This window comes from Heteronotia binoei, chromosome 6 (genome assembly GCF_032191835.1).
Source record: "Heteronotia binoei isolate CCM8104 ecotype False Entrance Well chromosome 6, APGP_CSIRO_Hbin_v1, whole genome shotgun sequence".
Taxonomy (NCBI): domain Eukaryota; kingdom Metazoa; phylum Chordata; class Lepidosauria; order Squamata; family Gekkonidae; genus Heteronotia; species Heteronotia binoei.
In genome coordinates this window covers 41,235,704-41,252,955 of record NC_083228.1, presented here as the reverse complement: position 1 = coordinate 41,252,955, position 17,252 = coordinate 41,235,704, and the positions used below count along the sequence as shown (strand labels likewise).

Genomic DNA, 17,252 nt, shown 5'->3' with positions numbered 1-17,252 from the left:
CCCTTCAGTCCTGAGGCCAATGCCTCCCCTCAACTTGCCTTCCAAGAATAGACTGTCCCCTGATTCCAGTCTTTCTCAGCCCTGGTGTCATGGAATCTTCACATTTTCCACACACTGATTTCGGGGATCTACTTTCAGTGGAGCCGTAGGTGGCAAGGCTGCATTGGCACTTTATGTTCCCCTCACAATCTCCACAAGATGAAGGGTGACAGGCTTAAAGTTTAAATAAAACAGAGCTGCAGAGGGCAGCATGGCATGTTTCGATGAGGGCTTTGGGCCATATAACTCCAATAGCTAGGGTAGCCAGCTCTGGGTTGGGAAATTCCTGCAGATTTGAGGGTGGACCTAAGAAGGGCAGGGTTTGGGCAGGGGAGAGACCTCAGTGTGGCATAATGCCATACAGTCCACCTTCCAAAGCAGCCATTTTCTTCAGGGGAACTGGTCACTGTAACTTGAAGACCAGTTGTAATTTCCCAGAGATCTCCAGTCACCACCTGGAGACCAGCAAGCCTGCCCATAGTTGTGGACCTGCCTTTCAAGTACACCTCAAATTTGAATAGCGTCTTATGCAAAAGGCAGAGTCTCCAATTTGTGCATACAGTTGTACGCACTTCAGAACAAAGTTTGAGTCCAGTGGCACCTTTAAGACCAACAAAGTGTTATTCAAGGTAGAAGTTTTCATGTGCAAGCACACTTCTTCAGATACAGTGAAACAGAATTCCCTCAACCATTACATATAGAAGGGAGGGTTAGTTGCTAGGAAGGGGCAATTAGACTCAAGACAGAGACAGAAACAAAATTGGAAATTACTAGTCCATACATATAAGGTAGAGGGTGAGCAGTAAACTATCATACAGCATAATGAAGATGTTTTACAGATTCAAGGATCAAACAGGAATAACAAGTTTAGTTTATATGATTACTATTTGTTTGGGTTAAAATCAGGGACAAAGACAGTGAAGGAAATGAATATTTCTATATAAAGTGGGTTCAATGCATGGCAGAGGCGAGGCGGTAGTAATTCATCAGCTCTTTATTGATTACAGCATCGTGAGGCATACACATAAGAGTGGCTAACTGGGTCCACAAGGCTAACTATATACGCTCCCGTGTTCCCACACAAGCATTTGATTGGTCCATTCAAACCAGCAGGGGGCCTGTGATTGGAGCTGGGCAGCAGGGTTTTGGATCCTGCTGCCCATTGTTCCCAAGGACCCAAGCTCTGGCTGTCTGGCTCCAATGAACACGGCAGGAACACGCTTTCAGTTCTCACTTGAGTCCACATACATTACAATGTCAAAATTGGAGATTGATGTATTCTTAATTGTAGAATGCTGAGAGTAATTAATCAATGAGATAGAAGCCCTTTTCTGTATATTTGGCCTACACATTTTGAAGAGGGAAAGCACACTGCTGTAAAAAAAAAAAACAACTCCAGTATAGGGGTTAAACTAGACCTGATACACCTAGGTTCAAATCCCTTCTTACCATGAAAAATTATTGGGTGACTTCCTCTTTCATTCTAACCTACTTCACAGGCTTGTTGTGAAGACAAAATAGAGAAAGGATGATACCCTCTGAGGTCATTGTAGGAAGGGTGGAGTAAAATGCCTTAAATAAAAGATGCAGAAGACAAAGAGAAAAGATGCCATGCAATAAAAATAGAGACAGCATCAAACAACAGAGTTCAATATATTAACTATTTACATAGAATCAGGGCTTTTTTTCCTTGGGGAACATGGCAGAGCAGAGTTCCAGAACCTCTTTGTGGAAACAAAATCCTCAAAAAATGTTTTAAAGTGTATGAGGGCCTCCCATGTGCTTCTCCTGGAGAGCCAGTGTGGTGTAGTGGTTAAGTGTGCGGACTCTTATCTGGGAGGACTGGGTTTGATTCCCCACTCCTCCACTTACACCTGCTGAGATGGCCTTGGGTCAGCCATAGCTCTGGCAGAGGTTATCCTTGAAAAGGGCAGCTGCTGTGAGAGCCCTCTCCATCCCCACCCACCTCACAGGGTGTCTGTTGTGCGGGAGGAAGTTAAAGGAGATTGTGAGCCGCTCTGAGACTCTTCGGAGTGGAGGGCGGGGTATAAATCCAATATCTTCTTCTTCTTCTTCTTCCTTTATATCCCTCTTGAGAGTTCCAGCATCTATTTTTTCCAGAAAAAATAGCCCTACATAGAATTCAGTTAAAATCTCTACAGCCCCATATCAGAAGTATTTGTGCAGTTATTATAGGATCATGTATATATCATTAATAATGAGACAAGGGGAGGTATTTTTGATAACTAATTGGGTGACTTCCTCTTTCATCCTAACCTACTTCACAGGCTTGTTGTGAATATAAAATAGAGGTATCTTAAATAACTAACTAATACTAAGAGTGTCTTGTTTTTTGAAGATTGAAACTTAATGGAGAAATAGGATAGTCTATTTGGAACAGCAGCAGTAGAAAGGTAAGGAATTTCACCACAGCATTTAAAGAGAAGGACTATCAGCAAATGTCATTCAAAATCATTGCACTGTAATACCAACAGCTTCAAAGCTCCTTTAAGGGGATGTGTAGCTTTAAGCTTTGATGACACAGGAAAAAAAGTTGCAGAGGGAACTTCCTCTAAGCATTTCCAGAATCACTCAACAATGTTTATGAAGCAAGGCATTTAGATCTTACCAGAAACCGATCTGATTGTCCTTGCTGGAGACCAGCATGGCTACAAAACTACCCTTTCGAGAAGAATGCGACAACTGGACACCTTCCCAAGTTGCAGATCTGCTCAGACAGGTATGACACTGATATAAAATTCTAGCAGCTGATGGGCTACTGAAAATGCAAGCAATATATTATTTGATGTTACTCACTTCTTGTGGAATCCTAAACAGTAATCAGAAACCAACTCTTAAATGCAGTTGTATCATCAAACTGCTCCACGTCGCACAACTCATATGGGAGGACCTGACTATCATTAAGCTTGGTGTGATGTTGGCTGTTATCACAGAGTGCTACTGTGTGGTGGGAACAAATGGCTTCTTGAAGGATTGCCTGTAATTTTTTTTTATTTTAGCTATTCGCTCTCATGAGTCTCAGCAGTTATTTCCATTATGTCAGTGTCCAAAACAGTTTTCTGTTATGCTTGAACCCTACACAAAAGACAAGCACTAATATCAAATATTCTTTAAAATCTGAGATCAAATATACTTTAACATTCTTTTTTTTCCAAGTTCCTTCTCACAATTTTATTCTCTTAACCAAAAGAAATCTATCCACATTTCTCAATAATCCCCCACATGAAAAGCTTGCTTGTGCTGCAGTCTTAAGAGTTACCTAATAACGCTGACCTTATAGGACATAACTCTTCTTCAGACTGTGCTGCTAAAATCCTTAAATTGCACACCTTATTTTGTTGTCTGTGCCTGAACTTTTTTTCCAAATATGTAATATCTGTTTAACAGCAAACATGTCCAAGAACATTCTGTATTTTATCGTTTTCTTCACAGATGTTATTTTCAAAAATGTTCTCTTGGTTTGCTCTTCTAAGATAAAAATGATGCTTTCATTCCATATTTTGTAGCATATGATAGTTACATTCAGTTGCATTCTATTTTCCTGTGTGTTCTGAAATCTCTCTCCTCCCTCACAAATCTCTCTGGTGTAGAAAATGTTTTTGTTTTTTGTTTGTTTTTTTAAATCAACTTTAAAAAATCTAAATATGTAATCCATGAGCTTCAACTTTTATGTTAGTTACTGTTACATCCTGACAGGTCAAATAGATGGCCTTGAATGAGGGATAGCATTACTACTGTTAGTCACCTGTTTGTTTTAAATCTTATCTGGCCATGTATGCAAATTTGTGCAATATGAAAGGGCACAGTAGTCAAAAAAATCGTTAAAAATAAAACTAAAAAATTAAGCTTAGCTTGAATTACATGTTCAAACAAGGTACAGAATGTCATTAACAAGGCTGCAGAGAACCATCATGGGCCCCAGACAACTATTCCACCTGTGCCCCTGATCCAAACCAAATACTATAACAAAGAAGATATTGGATTTATATCCCGCCCTCCACTCCAAAGAGTCTCAGAGCGGCTCACAATCTCCTTTACCTTCCTCCTCCACAACAGACACCCTGTGAGGTGGGTGGGGCTGGAGAGGGCTCTCACAGCAGCTGCCCTTTCAAGGACAACTTCTGCCAGAGCTATGGCTGACCCAAGGCCATTCCAGCAGGTGCAAGTGGAGGAGTGGGGAATCAAACCCGGTTCTCCCAGATAAGAGTCCGCACACTTAACCACTACACCAAACTGGCTCTCTACTTGTTTTGCTGTTACCATAAGCCTATAGTAAGAAAAGAATCAGCCTGTCTTTCCATAGTTATTTATTTATTCACTTTATTTATATCTCATCTTTCTCCCTAATGGGAATAGAGTTGCCAGTTCTGGGTTAGGAAAAACCTGAAGATTTTGGGGGTGAAGCCTGGGAAGGAGGGGGTTCAGGGACAGGAGGAACTTCAACGGAGTATAATGACAGAGTCCACTTACCAAAGGAGCCATTTTCTCCAGGAGATATTATTTGGTCATGTGGAGATCAATTGGGAGTTCTCCAGGTGCCATCCTGGAGGTTGGCAACTCTGATGGAGACCCAAAGCGGCTTACATCATACTCCTCTGTTTCATCCTCACAACAACCCTGTGAGGTAGGTTAGGCTTAGAGTGTGTGACTGGCCAAAGATCACCCAGCAAGCTTCTATGTCAGAGTGGGGCTTTGAACCTTGGTTTCCCAGATCCTAGTGAGACACTAACCAGTACACTACAGTAACAGGCATAACTACTCAGAGAATAAAGCTAGGAGAAAAGGACTTGAAAAAGCAGATCATGGCTCACCTGCACCAGGGGTGAAATTCTAGCAGGAGCTTCTTTGCATATTAGGCCACATACCCCTGATGTAGCCAATCCTCCAAGAGTTTACAAAAAAGAGCCTTGTAAGCTCTTGGAGGATTGGCTACATCAGGGGGTGTGACCTAATATGCAAAGGAACACCTGCTAGAATTCCACCCATGACCTGCACAATCACTTGTTGGCCATGATACTTGGGTCAAATTTCAGATTATACTGGAATTCTGTGGTTGGGTCACCCAGTGGTTTGCAGGAGGTCGCCCTACAAAAATTGACATAGGGAGCTCAGTATGGATGGGGATTGTTTACTTAAAACATTTCTATGCCACCTGGTTTTAACTTTCATGGGAAAGTAACCAATGTCTATATCATGCCTGTTTTTTTTTTCCACTAGCCAGGTTCAAAGCAACCAGGGACAGGTAATATTCAATAAAGGAAATTGCACAATGCAAAAAGTTATCACCTCTACCACAGCTATAGCCCTCATCCATATCAGCTACTCCCCAATGGCTGCAAAGACACACTGAGTGGCCCATTCAATCCCAACATCATGCTCATCACCTATATTATGAAGGAGAACTATAAAACATAGCTCTACTTAAACTTTGTGATACAGTGGATTTGGACTGGATGGGCCATTGGCCTGATCCAACATGACTTCTCTTATATTCTGTCATGTATGGAGAAAAATAATGCTGACATCTTGAATGACAGCATGCAAGTGAAATATAGATGTTTGATAATTGATAATGCTGTCTGCTCTGCCACATTCCACTTACTCTACCTCTGGTCATCTACTCAGTATTCCCTTCCCTCATACCTTCCATCCATCCTGCATTTTAAAGTCAGAATAAAGCTAGATCAGATCAGAGATCCAGTGCGGTGGATCCAACCATCCTCTAAGTAGCATTTCTCCAACTTAAGCAGATTTTCCTCCCACAGGAGTAGGCCTTAAATTGCAGGAAGGCACCTTAGATGGGAGGAAGACTTCAAATCTTGCACCAAAAAGAAAAGTGGAATATAAATAATTTACTAAATAAATGCATAAATAAACTTTGCTCAGCAGAGTGGTAGGATAGGGGTAGGATTCCCCCACATCCACAATGTCCCAGTTGTTAGACCTAGGCAAAAACTTGCACAAAAGCAATAGCTCTCCAGTCCAATGAAAGCTCCAGGGATGGAGGAATGACGTCATCAGCAGTTAGAGTTCCCAATATGGCACAACTTCAGACAATGTCACATTTCATGTCACTTTGACTTTGTGTACAGAAATACTGTAGACTTCTTTGTTCAAATGACACACAGAGATGAGACTTGAAGGGCAAAACACAGGAACCTATTTCTAAATTGTATTGCCTTCTGTTGTTTTATAAACTGAAATCTCATCACAATTTGGAGGCAATAATCTACCAATAAGATTCTTTCCCATAACATAATTTCCCATGAGGTTTTTCATCAGTGCTAAATTATCAAATGCTTATGTTTTAATTACTGTTGACTGAAACCCCCACAGCCCAGCCAAAATAAGATGTGAACTCCTTTTACAGAAATAATAAGAATGTACCTTGGCAAAAAAAAACCCTATCCAATTACAATGAAGATGAGAGAGAACATAAATATATTCACTATAAATCATGAACCAAACAAAAGCAATTCTATTTTCAACTACCTACCAGCACAAGGTCATTGAGGCCTTTAAAATATAACTTTCTAAAGCCACTGAAAACATACCATGTTCATTAACTTTGGAGGGAATGACTAATCAGAATAAAATTACCTCTGGCTACTCAGTAAATAAAACCCAAATTTCTTTTTTGGGGGGCAACATGACAGTGTGGCCAGCTCTCTCTTGAAAAGGTTCTAGAGGTGTGGGGGCAGAACCTGGAAAGGGGAAGAATTTCATTGGGGATGTCCAATGTTCCCTCTAAGCCATGGAGTCTTGTGAGCAAAAATTCTACTTTGTGAGCTACTGACATTCAAGTTGTGAGCTACTGCATAAATTAATGTGCTCTGGGATCATCCTTCCTGAGCTAAGCCAAAAATGTATGAGCTAGAGGCTAAAAATCTATGAGCTAGCTTACACTAACTCAGCTTAGAGGGAACACTGGTGATGACACAAGAGTCCACCTTCTGAAAGTAATACTTTCTCCAAGGGAAATGATCTCTGTAGTCTGGAGATCAGTTGTAGTTCCAGGAGAACAGGCCCTCACCTTCAATGTGGCAACCCTAACCACAGTTTGCAGCTAACCTTTGCTTTCAGTTTCTATCTTCCTTTCTCATCCTCAAAACTTTTCATTTCCCCAAGGTGGCAAGATTTAGGAGAGAGCAGGAAGGAAAGGGATAGCTCAGTAGATACACGTCTGACACCAGACTCTAGAACAATCAGCCCATGTTTGCATGGAATTGATACTTTCCGATTCTCTTTTTTTATGCACTGCAAATGTGATGACTACTTTGTAACTCCCCTGACTCAGAGTTTTGAGAGAGCTTTCCTAACTTCATCACTCTGTTTCTGTCAAGGCAGCCTAAAATTACATTGGCCTTTATTTGCAGCTGCATCTCGCTGCTGACTCAGGTTCAGCTGGTGATCAACTGCAGTCCCTGAAAGCAGAGCTGAGTCACTGTGCTATGGAATTCTATACTCTGGCATCTTGACGAATAAGTTCATACTGAGGGTTGTTACTTAAAAAAAAAAAGTTCTTTATTATAAGTGAATTCCACACTGGATAGGAAATGCAGAGTAAAAGATTCTAGCTAGCTATCCAGAGTAGGATGGGGAGAAGTTGTAGAAAGCATGCCCAGCCCTCATGGTGGGCATAGGAAGAGAGAGAGAGAGAGGCAGAGGCCTATTATGCATGCATGTTTTACTGCAGATTTTCAGAGCAGTAAGTAAGAAATTTAGGATTATATGCCCACCTGACACACCATTCTTTTTCCTCTGGTGTATTTATCCTTCAGCTACAATTTTAAAAGTGCACAAAAGGGGTAGAACTTCACTTTTGATGTGTGGAAGGTAGTGTCCAAAGTTTTTTTTAAAAACTATCATAGCTGAGCAGTAGCATCCAGCATGCGCCTTCCATTTAAATCCTTGTGGTTCAGGTTTTGTGCATGCATTTTAGTGTTAGTTCACTGAATGAAAGGGAACAGAAAGGAACTAAGGCAAAGGGGGGGAAGTGAATGTTGAAACTGACAAGACTTTTTTTTTAACTGACAAACAGCTGCGAAGCCCTGTTTTCCATACTGCTGTATTATCAGCCACTGTGAAAAATGGCGGAAAGTCACACAATCTCATAATATGGGGAAACATGTTAAGTGTGCAGAGTGCATGGCAGAACCCACTGGCATTGCAAGCTGTGATTATTGGCAACATGTGGACATGAGTGTGCCTATCCATGCAAAGTTGGCTGCAACTCCACCACACTTTGCACAAAGCTGCAATTTGTATGGGGGAGGCAAAAGTTTTGGAGAGCTTTTTTAGTCTTGTGCCACTAAACTGAAAAAAATGGAAAAGGATATTTTTGCCAACACCGTATTGCAGATGACTAATAATTATAATTTCCTGCCTTTCCTTGCAAATTTGTGTGGTTTTCTCTTTGTGATGCCCTAATTTGATCTTGCACACTGGTTATGATCTTGGGAGTTTTTTTAAAGTCACTCCTGAGCAAACTGCACTGTTTCCTCCAAATGGATCGATCCCAAGTGATTTGTAAGTTCAGCAGTTCACAGAAGGTCAATGTGGCTCAGCTGCAATTTTAATATTAGGCTTCCAGAGACTCCAAAAATGATTCCCTCCCCCCAAAAAACTTTGTTCACTTAAGCATTAAAGGGAAGCCTTAGCTATCCCCGCCTCCCCCCCCCCCCCAGTTTTATGTCATCTGCAGATTTGATAAGAATTCCTTCCACTCAAGTCACTGATAAAACGGCTGAAGATTATCAGGCCAGTTGGAGCCCATATTGCTCCCCTTCTAAAGGCAAGATTTTTCTTGCTTTCTTATGCACAAAATCAGAACATACAGATGAGGGTAGACAAGGCCTCCTCCATAACTACACTGAGTACTTGGCTGTTTGAAGCAATTTTTCCCTACTAGTCTATTCTTCAAAGAGTTTAAATTGCTTCTAGAACAAGAAGACTCTCTTGCCTGCCTGCCTGCAAGTCAAGAGCAAGTATCCCTGAGAATGTCTTCCCAGTTGGTGGTGGGGAACATTACAACTATAAACATTTTCCCTTGAACTGGAACATCACCCGAATAGAATAATGACTCCAAATGTATCTTAACAATATTAAAGAATCCGAACAAAATTTAATAAAATGAGCTAAGTTTGAATAAATCCATGTATATTGTGAAATGTGGCATATAAAGCCACAAATTATGAAATTATTCTCATTTTCTCTAATGGTTCTGTATTGTACAACCTGAACCTATGGAAATGCTTTCCCAGCTTTCTGTCAGAAGGTCTTATTGTTTTATTTGTCTGGCCAAAAAAAAAAATGCCTTTTTCTAATCCAAATCATGAGAATAATTCTTCAAAATAATTGAGAACTGATCAGTGGTGACTCCTTTACATCTATAATGATCTCATTCTTTTTTTATTCCTAGAACTCTTTTCCTTCTATATTCTTGTCCTACAAATAATATAGATGTTTTCAGGCAGACATCAAATTAGACAGAATGAGTACAGCTGACACTGTAAACTGGGATAAGACAGTGGCCAAGTTTATCTAATTCCATATTGATCAAGGGAACTGTAGTGCTAGCATGCCAACTCCTTCCAAACCTGTCACAGGCCTTCTCTGCCTGTGCGTCTGATGCCAAGCTCTGAGCTGTCAATAGTCTACAGCTCAGTCTTCTCATTGTCAGGCACTGAATTGCTCAAGGCAGGTGTGCCATGTCTTTTCTTCCACTGGCAAGGTCTATGGATCAAAGGCAATGGCATGCCATAAGAGGGTCCTGTCCCATTTCCATGAATGCACTGAGGCCCCCAGACCTCTGGTCTGAGGATTGTCCCTTCCTCACCCTAATGCCCCAGGGTACTCTACAAAGCTTCACTAATCAGCTTTGCCCACACTGCTACTGCCCCCCAAGGAGATACTCAAACTTTAAACCCAACAAGTTCTAGGACGTTGCTGTGCTGTTTTCCGAGTATAGTGGGGGGGGGGGGTGGAGGGGAGGCTCAGCTCAGGCTAATTGTACCAAAGGAAACAAAAACACCCACTCTGCCCCAAACCAGTGACTGACCTACACCTAAATTGGTCGCTGCCTCCCTCTGCTGAAACAAAGAGAGGGGATGGATAGGGACATAGGTCTCTTATATGTGTGCCCTCCATCCTCACCCCCAATGCTGTACCAAGGCACACCATGTCAGATGGGTGGCCTCCCCCTTTCCAAGACTGCTGCAAACTCTCCCTTCCCCCACCTCATTGGCAGAATAGCCGTTTACTAATATAATCTGATACATTATTTCCCTCTGTGCTTTTGTAGGAGCTAGATAATATTGCCTTCATTACATTCCACACACACACACACCCAAAAAAGTATCAAAATTTTCCATTTCATTGGCTACACATGTAGTCTCTACATAACACACGGTCATTTATTGAAGTTCTTTGCATATTGGGGAACAGCAAGAACAAACTGTGAAACCTGTATAACTGGTTGCAAAATGCAACTTTTACCTCAGTACCAAAGTTGACTCAACATTTACGATGGTTTATCCCCGGCTTTGCTTTTTGCCAGTTTGCTGAACATCTGCAGCACTGACATTTCCATTACTTTTCACTTCCTCTTTTAATTCAGACATGCAAAATGCCTGTCCATGCCTGACATCCTTGGATGGAAAAACACAATACCACATGTACAAAGATATTAACATGCTGATTCAGGAAGAGGCCTGTGGTCACTTAAATATAGGAATGTGCTATAATGAAAATAAGACCAAAAACTGAGGTATCCATCATAATTCAAATTTTGTTCTAGTCAAAATCTCCTTTGGCTCCACATGTATCATAGACAACAGCATTTTGTGCCAAATCTTGCAGAAGAACTTGTGTTCCTTGTTGTGGTACAAAGTCAAGCCTCCATTTCTGTCTGACTTCCAGTACTGTATTGTACTGCTGCTACTTTCTAGGTCAAAACCCCCACAGAACATAGACTGCTGTACATCTATTGTGGCTTACACTATAGTGGTATCTTCATATGGAAGTTTTGTCAGGCATGCTGTGAACTTTACCTCAAATACATTCACAGATAGATGCTGATTATTCCACATGAGCATACATGTGCATGGAAAGCAATCCAATGAATAAGTCTGAACGGGTTGTGAGTGACCTGAGCTATGCTTGGTGATCACTACATATGGTCATGATGCAATCCAAGCTGGCACAGGTCCCTACTTGGGGTCACAAATACCAAAAAAACATTGGTCACCAGTAGGCTTGGTTAATTACCTCAGGGCCCACATAAAGTTCTGGCTCATCTATATACAATATATAGATCAAGTTAGGAGACTAGAAATAGAAGTAACCCATGTCTCCCAAGTCCTGTTATCCACAGCTGAAGACACACAATAGTGTTCTGGCAGGGTTGAAAGGCATTTGAGTAATGTCTTGCTTCCTATGGTATACAAACATATTCTGTTTTTCAAACAATAGATTCACCTGTCTTGTGTCAAAAATGGGATGAATAGCAATCCCTGTCTCAAACTATGAAGAATGGGGGAAGGGAGAAACTATTGCCTGTTTTTGTCTTTGAGCCAGAGCCATGGTTATATGAAATTGTTAACAACAACTATCAGTGCAAAATACACATATCCTCCTAAAATCAAAATCTGGAAATTGATTACAGCAGCATATTAGCTTGGAATCAGCCAAAAGATTTAAATAAATATATGAATACCAAATGTAGTGTCTTCTCCTTTTCAGTGTGGGATGTATGACTGTGCCAGGATTGTGGAAAAATTAAACATAGATGGAACTCAGTTTCTGGTAAGTAACTTTAACAATTTTGACAAGAAAATGCAGTAAGTTTTCCCCTGTTCAATGGAGCATGACATATACACCCAGAGTATTACAGAATGTGCCCAGCGCACAATATTGGTGGATAGTATCAACTGTGTTGGTTCACATGTAATTCCAAACCACCGTTTATTATTTATTTGATTCTTCTGAAAGTACAAAGGCTACTTCTGGAGGGTTCAGTCTCTACATTACTTCCATCACCACTGTGAATGCAGAGGTATGCACAGAGCTTCCACACACAGAAGCACAAGGCAAATGTCACCCATGAGCAGTGACTGATCACAGGGGAAAGGATGTCATTTGGGGCCTTTGCAGGGCAGGAAAGTGAGCACAACTGCATCCAGAGTGGCTTACATCTTTCTCCTCTCCTTCATTATATTCTGGCAAATAATGATCCATACTTGCCCTCCAAGACCAAACTAAGCACATTCATTCAAAGCTAGTTTGTAGTCTTGGTTTAGAGAACAAGCTAAACAAAATACAGATATAGATGATAGATCCAGGTGGGCAGCCATGTTTGAAGCAATAGAAGAAAGTTGGAGTCCAGTAGCACATTTAAGCTGGAGTCCAGTAGCAACAAAGTTTTATTCAGAATGTTAGCTCTCGTGTGCTCACCATCAATTGGAGAATGAAGGTGAGAATGGCAGTGAATGTGGAGCCTGTTAATTTCTCCTCAATTCCGACATGTTTATTGCCTTTTGCTGTTTTCCCAGGCAACTTATACTATCCAGACCAAACTCTTATTCTTTCAGTTTGTTAATTTCACTATTTTGCCACTGGATTTTAACTTTGTGCTGTTTTGCATGCTTAACCACTACCCACAAGCTATATGTAGCACTGCTAACTGTACCTCATTTCATTGTCTGATGAAGTGTGTTTTAGCACATTAAAGCTTACATTCTCAATAAAACTTTGTTAGCCTTATTGAGTTTTCAAAACAGATTCATGCCTTCTGTCTCTGAACTATGGCTCAGGCAATTAGAAAGGTTTGTATGTTTCATAGATCTTCTGTTTTTCTTGCTCCCTCATGCAGAGAGAGTTCCAATGACTCATCCATTCTGCCCTTCCTCCTTTGCCTTCTGCAGTCCATTTCCCCATCAAAATGCTGAAATCTGCAGCATTCTAAATCCCATCATCAAATCAGTTATGCAAGCAAATGAATGTATTTGTATGAACTTTGCTTTAGTCATGTCTTCATGATTTTTGTGTATGTCAATTAGATGGCAGTCCAGATTTGGAAGGCAATTCCCAAATTAGGTGACAGCTGAATCCATTCAAAGGTTTTTAAATGGCCAATATGGAAGAACAATTGGGTTTCATTTTCTCTAAGCATGTATATCTTTCCAGTGGTACAGTAAACATTCATTTTCGAGTCAAGAGAGCTTGGTAACAAAACAAATATATAAACTATCATCGGGGGGTAATTTAGTTTCAGATCAGATATCAGACTCTGCATTTTAACCGAAAACAAGCCAGAACTATTCAGCACTATAGAGTGCTAAAACCTGGCAATAAACATGATACCATCATCCCATGTGCCATCATGCAGACCACAGCACTTTAAGTTAATTTGGCAAGAGCCCAAAAAGTGCAACATTTAGCAGGCATAATCAGCATTTGGATTAATTTAGAAAGCATTTCTTTGTATATTTCCCATCCTTCTTCATCTTCACAAATTACAGCACAATGGCTTCAGCAGCACAATACAAGAACATACTTGTTATTTCCGAGTGCTGGATGGAGGGCTGATAAAAGGATAAAATGGCTATCTATGCACTTTTTAAAGGATTCCTGTAGAAAGCTACCTGCAGCAAAAAGTCTCCATGAGACTCAAGGAACCCCACACACTGGTCACTTTTCCCCACTATGTATCTCCAGAACAGGCTCAGAACCCAGTAAAACAGTTTCTCTTGTGTCCCTTCCAGAATGTTGCCAGCTTTAGCAGAAGCCATGACTGTGTCTGAGATTCTGGGTCCATTCTGCCTCATTTTTATGTTGGTACCTCCTTAACACTAGCAGGATTAGATTTTTTATATACAGTTAAAAGGAAGATAAGTATTGCCAGCAGTTTAAAAATGTCATCTGAATTATATTATTCTTGTTCATACAAGAGTTTACAAAGGAAATCTGACCAGTGGGGACTGTAGTTCATAATACAAAACTGTAAGACTGTCACTAGTGGAAAGGCACCATTAATATTCAGAACCAACATCTAGTGGAGGCATGTGATACTGTCTCTCTGAGCCACTCGAAGGATCATCTTCACCTTACCAGTTAAGATCATTTTCAGTCCACCCACGAGTTAAGATCATTTTCACAAGCCCTGCTCTTTGTGACCCCTCTGACAGAGGAACGGCTAGCGATGACCAGAGACCAGGCTTTTTTGGTGGTGGCACCTTGCCTTCAGGATATCCTCCCCCTCTGAGGCTCACTTGGCATCTATCTTACTTTCCTGTAGGCACGAATCTAACACATTGCTTTTTGTTCAGGCTGTTATCTGAGGGGTTCCAGTTTTCTAAAAAAAAATTTTAGGAGCTGTTTCTAGCCCACTTAATGAATGTCACTTTAGATAGCTGTTGAACACACACACACACACACACACACACACACACACATATATATATATGAAGATATATATGTTCATATATGCTCAATGTCATTTTAGACAGCTGTTTTTATGCCCTGGCTCATTTTGCAGTGAGCTGCTTCAAGCAAGTGTCTGGAGAGGTGACTTAAGCATTTTCTAAATAAATACCTTTGCAAGAGTTACCACGAAGTCAGTTTAATCAGCAGGAACTCATTTGCATATTAGGCCACACACCCCAATGCCAAGTCAGCCAAAACTGCATTCCTGTGCATCCCTGCTCAAAAAATTCCCTGAGTTTAATACTAATGGAAATTGTCAGGGAATGCAGTATTCCCTGATCATTAGCAATAATAATTATCTTCCACGCTTCTGTGGTAATGTTGGTCATATACCCACAGCAGGAATTACACCACCTCTAGTAATGTATAGTCAGAGCTCCAAAATGGGGTGGACTGGCCACTTAACACAGGGAAATTCCTTGGTGGGCCACAGCCAAAGAAGACCACTGGTATCCAGGAGCAAGCAGATCCAAGCACCAGCAACTTTGCCAACACGTCAGGGGGCCACTTGGTCCAAGCCGCTCATCAGCCATGGCAGTTTCTGTCAGCTCACCAAGCTGCTTACAGTTGAGGAGAAGATGTAAGGAGTGAACCAAGGCCCATTGTCGGGCCCACTGAACTTAGGAGCCCTGCAGTGCTGGCTTATAGCACAGCAGGAACTGCTCATTTTAGCTTTCTCCAAGGCCTTTATCACTTCCCCATCTACACCCTCTCCAAAACCCTCTTTTTAAAATTAGGCCCTGGGGTTTTTTATTATTATCATTATTATTTATTACTTTAAATTTATATCCTGCCCTCTCCGCAAGCAGACTTAGGGAGGTTAACAATCAATTATATAATACAATTTAAAACCAATAAAATACATTTAAATCGTTTTGTGGTGCTATACAACTTTGATATGGCAGGATCTTTCTTTTTTCTGTTAGTGATCCCATGATATTCATAGCTCCTCAGCAGTGAGGATTTTATCCCTATAGGGTTGATAAATCCCAATTGGAGGCAGAGGATTCCCCAATTTGAAGGCCCTCCCCGCCCCCCGCTTCAGGGTCATCAGAAAGCGCGAGGGGAGGGAAAATATCTGCTGGACACTCAATTATACACTATGGAGACTGATTCCCATAGGATATAATGGAGAATTGATCCGTGGTATCTGGGGCTCTGGGTGCTGTTTTTTGAGGTAGAGGCACCAAATTTTCAGCATAACATCCAGTGCCTCTCCTCAAAACACCTCCCAAGCTTCAAAACAGTTGGACCAGGGGGTCCAGTTCTATGAGCCCAAAATGGTGCCCCTATCAATTATTTCCAAATGGAGGCAAGGCATTTAAAAGGTATGTGGTCTCTTTAAATGTGACTGCCAGAACTCCCTTCAGAGTTCAACAGTGCTTATCACAGCCTTGCTCCTGTCCCCACCCCCAAAGTCTCCTGGCTCCATCCTCAAAGTCTCCTGGCTCCACCTCCCAAAGTCCCCAGATATTTTTTGAGTTAGACCTGGCAACCCTATATCCCCATCTCCTCTGTAATGGCTGCAAGGCATCTCTTGCAATCCACCCTTATTGGTTATAGCAAGCCCTGGTACAACCAAGCTCTGTTGAAGCCTTGGAGAATATCCTCCTTCTGCTCATCTGAAGGCAGCAAGCTGACTTCTCAGGCCACCAAAGCTCAGTCTCTAATTTGAACTGAAACTAGCAGATGCTCTTTAGTCAAACTGAGATGAATCCAGAGTAATTCCCATGTACCACTGGAACTGAGATGTCAAACTGCAAATGTCAAAAGACATCCTCTCCCTCGTCCAGTTTTCAACTTTTTGCCTTAAGCTGGTTATTACAGTTTAAACAGAAATTGGGAAAAGCAAAAGAGAACTTTTTCTTCTTCTGCATTTGTGGTTTAAAAACAGGAAACATGCAGTAGGGAAAGAAACCCAAAGTTTAATATTTGGCTTGCTATTCATTGCAAGCCTCATTCTGTATTATACCAGTCACGATGTGGCTGCAGGGTTTCTTTTATAAAGGTATTCAACATTGATAATCCTCTAAGAAGAGGAGGAAGCTACATTATTAATGCTCCCTAGGTGTTACCAAGGACAATTGTGGCCTACTTAATGCTCACCAAGAATGGCAACCAGTGCACATAAAGAAAGGGAATTGTGTGATGCTTTTAAAACAGGCATATTTACAGTGCTTGGGTATCTGGCTCAAAGCAGTTTCAAAGTAGGTTTAGAGAGCCTTTTGAGGAATGGTTAATGTTTGCCTTAGTATTATAACTTTACTTTAAAAGCTTCCCAGGTTACTTTGAAGTGTTTTGAGCAACACAAAGAAGTATAACTCATAACCAGTAACATGAGACAGAATATTTTAAGATGGCAGAAATGGAGGAGGAGAACAACGAGCCAATACAATAAAAGATGACTCTGCGCTTAAAGCAATTGGGACAGGGAGCATATTTTAAAGCCTGGGCTAGGAGGAAATTAATTTATTTCAGTTCCTTGGTGATAGCCTGTGAATCAAAAGAAAAGAGCAATGTATGCACCCCTTCAGCAGAACAAGGATTGGTAAAAAAAAAAAAACCCAGTAGTGTGCAACATATTTTATCTTTGTTAATAAAGAACAACCATATAACCCTGAGAAGAGTTGGTAGGGGTGGAAAGTGGCACCAAGCTGACTTATAGTGAACCCAGAGGGTTCTCTCAAGGCAAGTAACATTCAGAGCTG

At 41.1% G+C, this 17,252-nt stretch overlaps 1 protein-coding gene across 1 annotated transcript in view; it reads left to right on the top strand.

Moving 5' to 3' along the window:
* The first annotated feature begins 2,623 nt into the window (after window positions 1–2,623).
* The window catches only part of BLNK (B cell linker), a 140,559-nt gene continuing 125,930 nt past the window's right edge, over window positions 2,624–17,252 (top strand). The window contains exons 1-2 of the mRNA XM_060241368.1: window positions 2,624–2,779; window positions 11,803–11,865. Coding sequence (XP_060097351.1) covers window positions 2,705–2,779; window positions 11,803–11,865 — 138 coding nt within the window. The 5' untranslated portion in view covers window positions 2,624–2,704. The remainder of the gene's footprint in view (window positions 2,780–11,802; window positions 11,866–17,252) is intronic.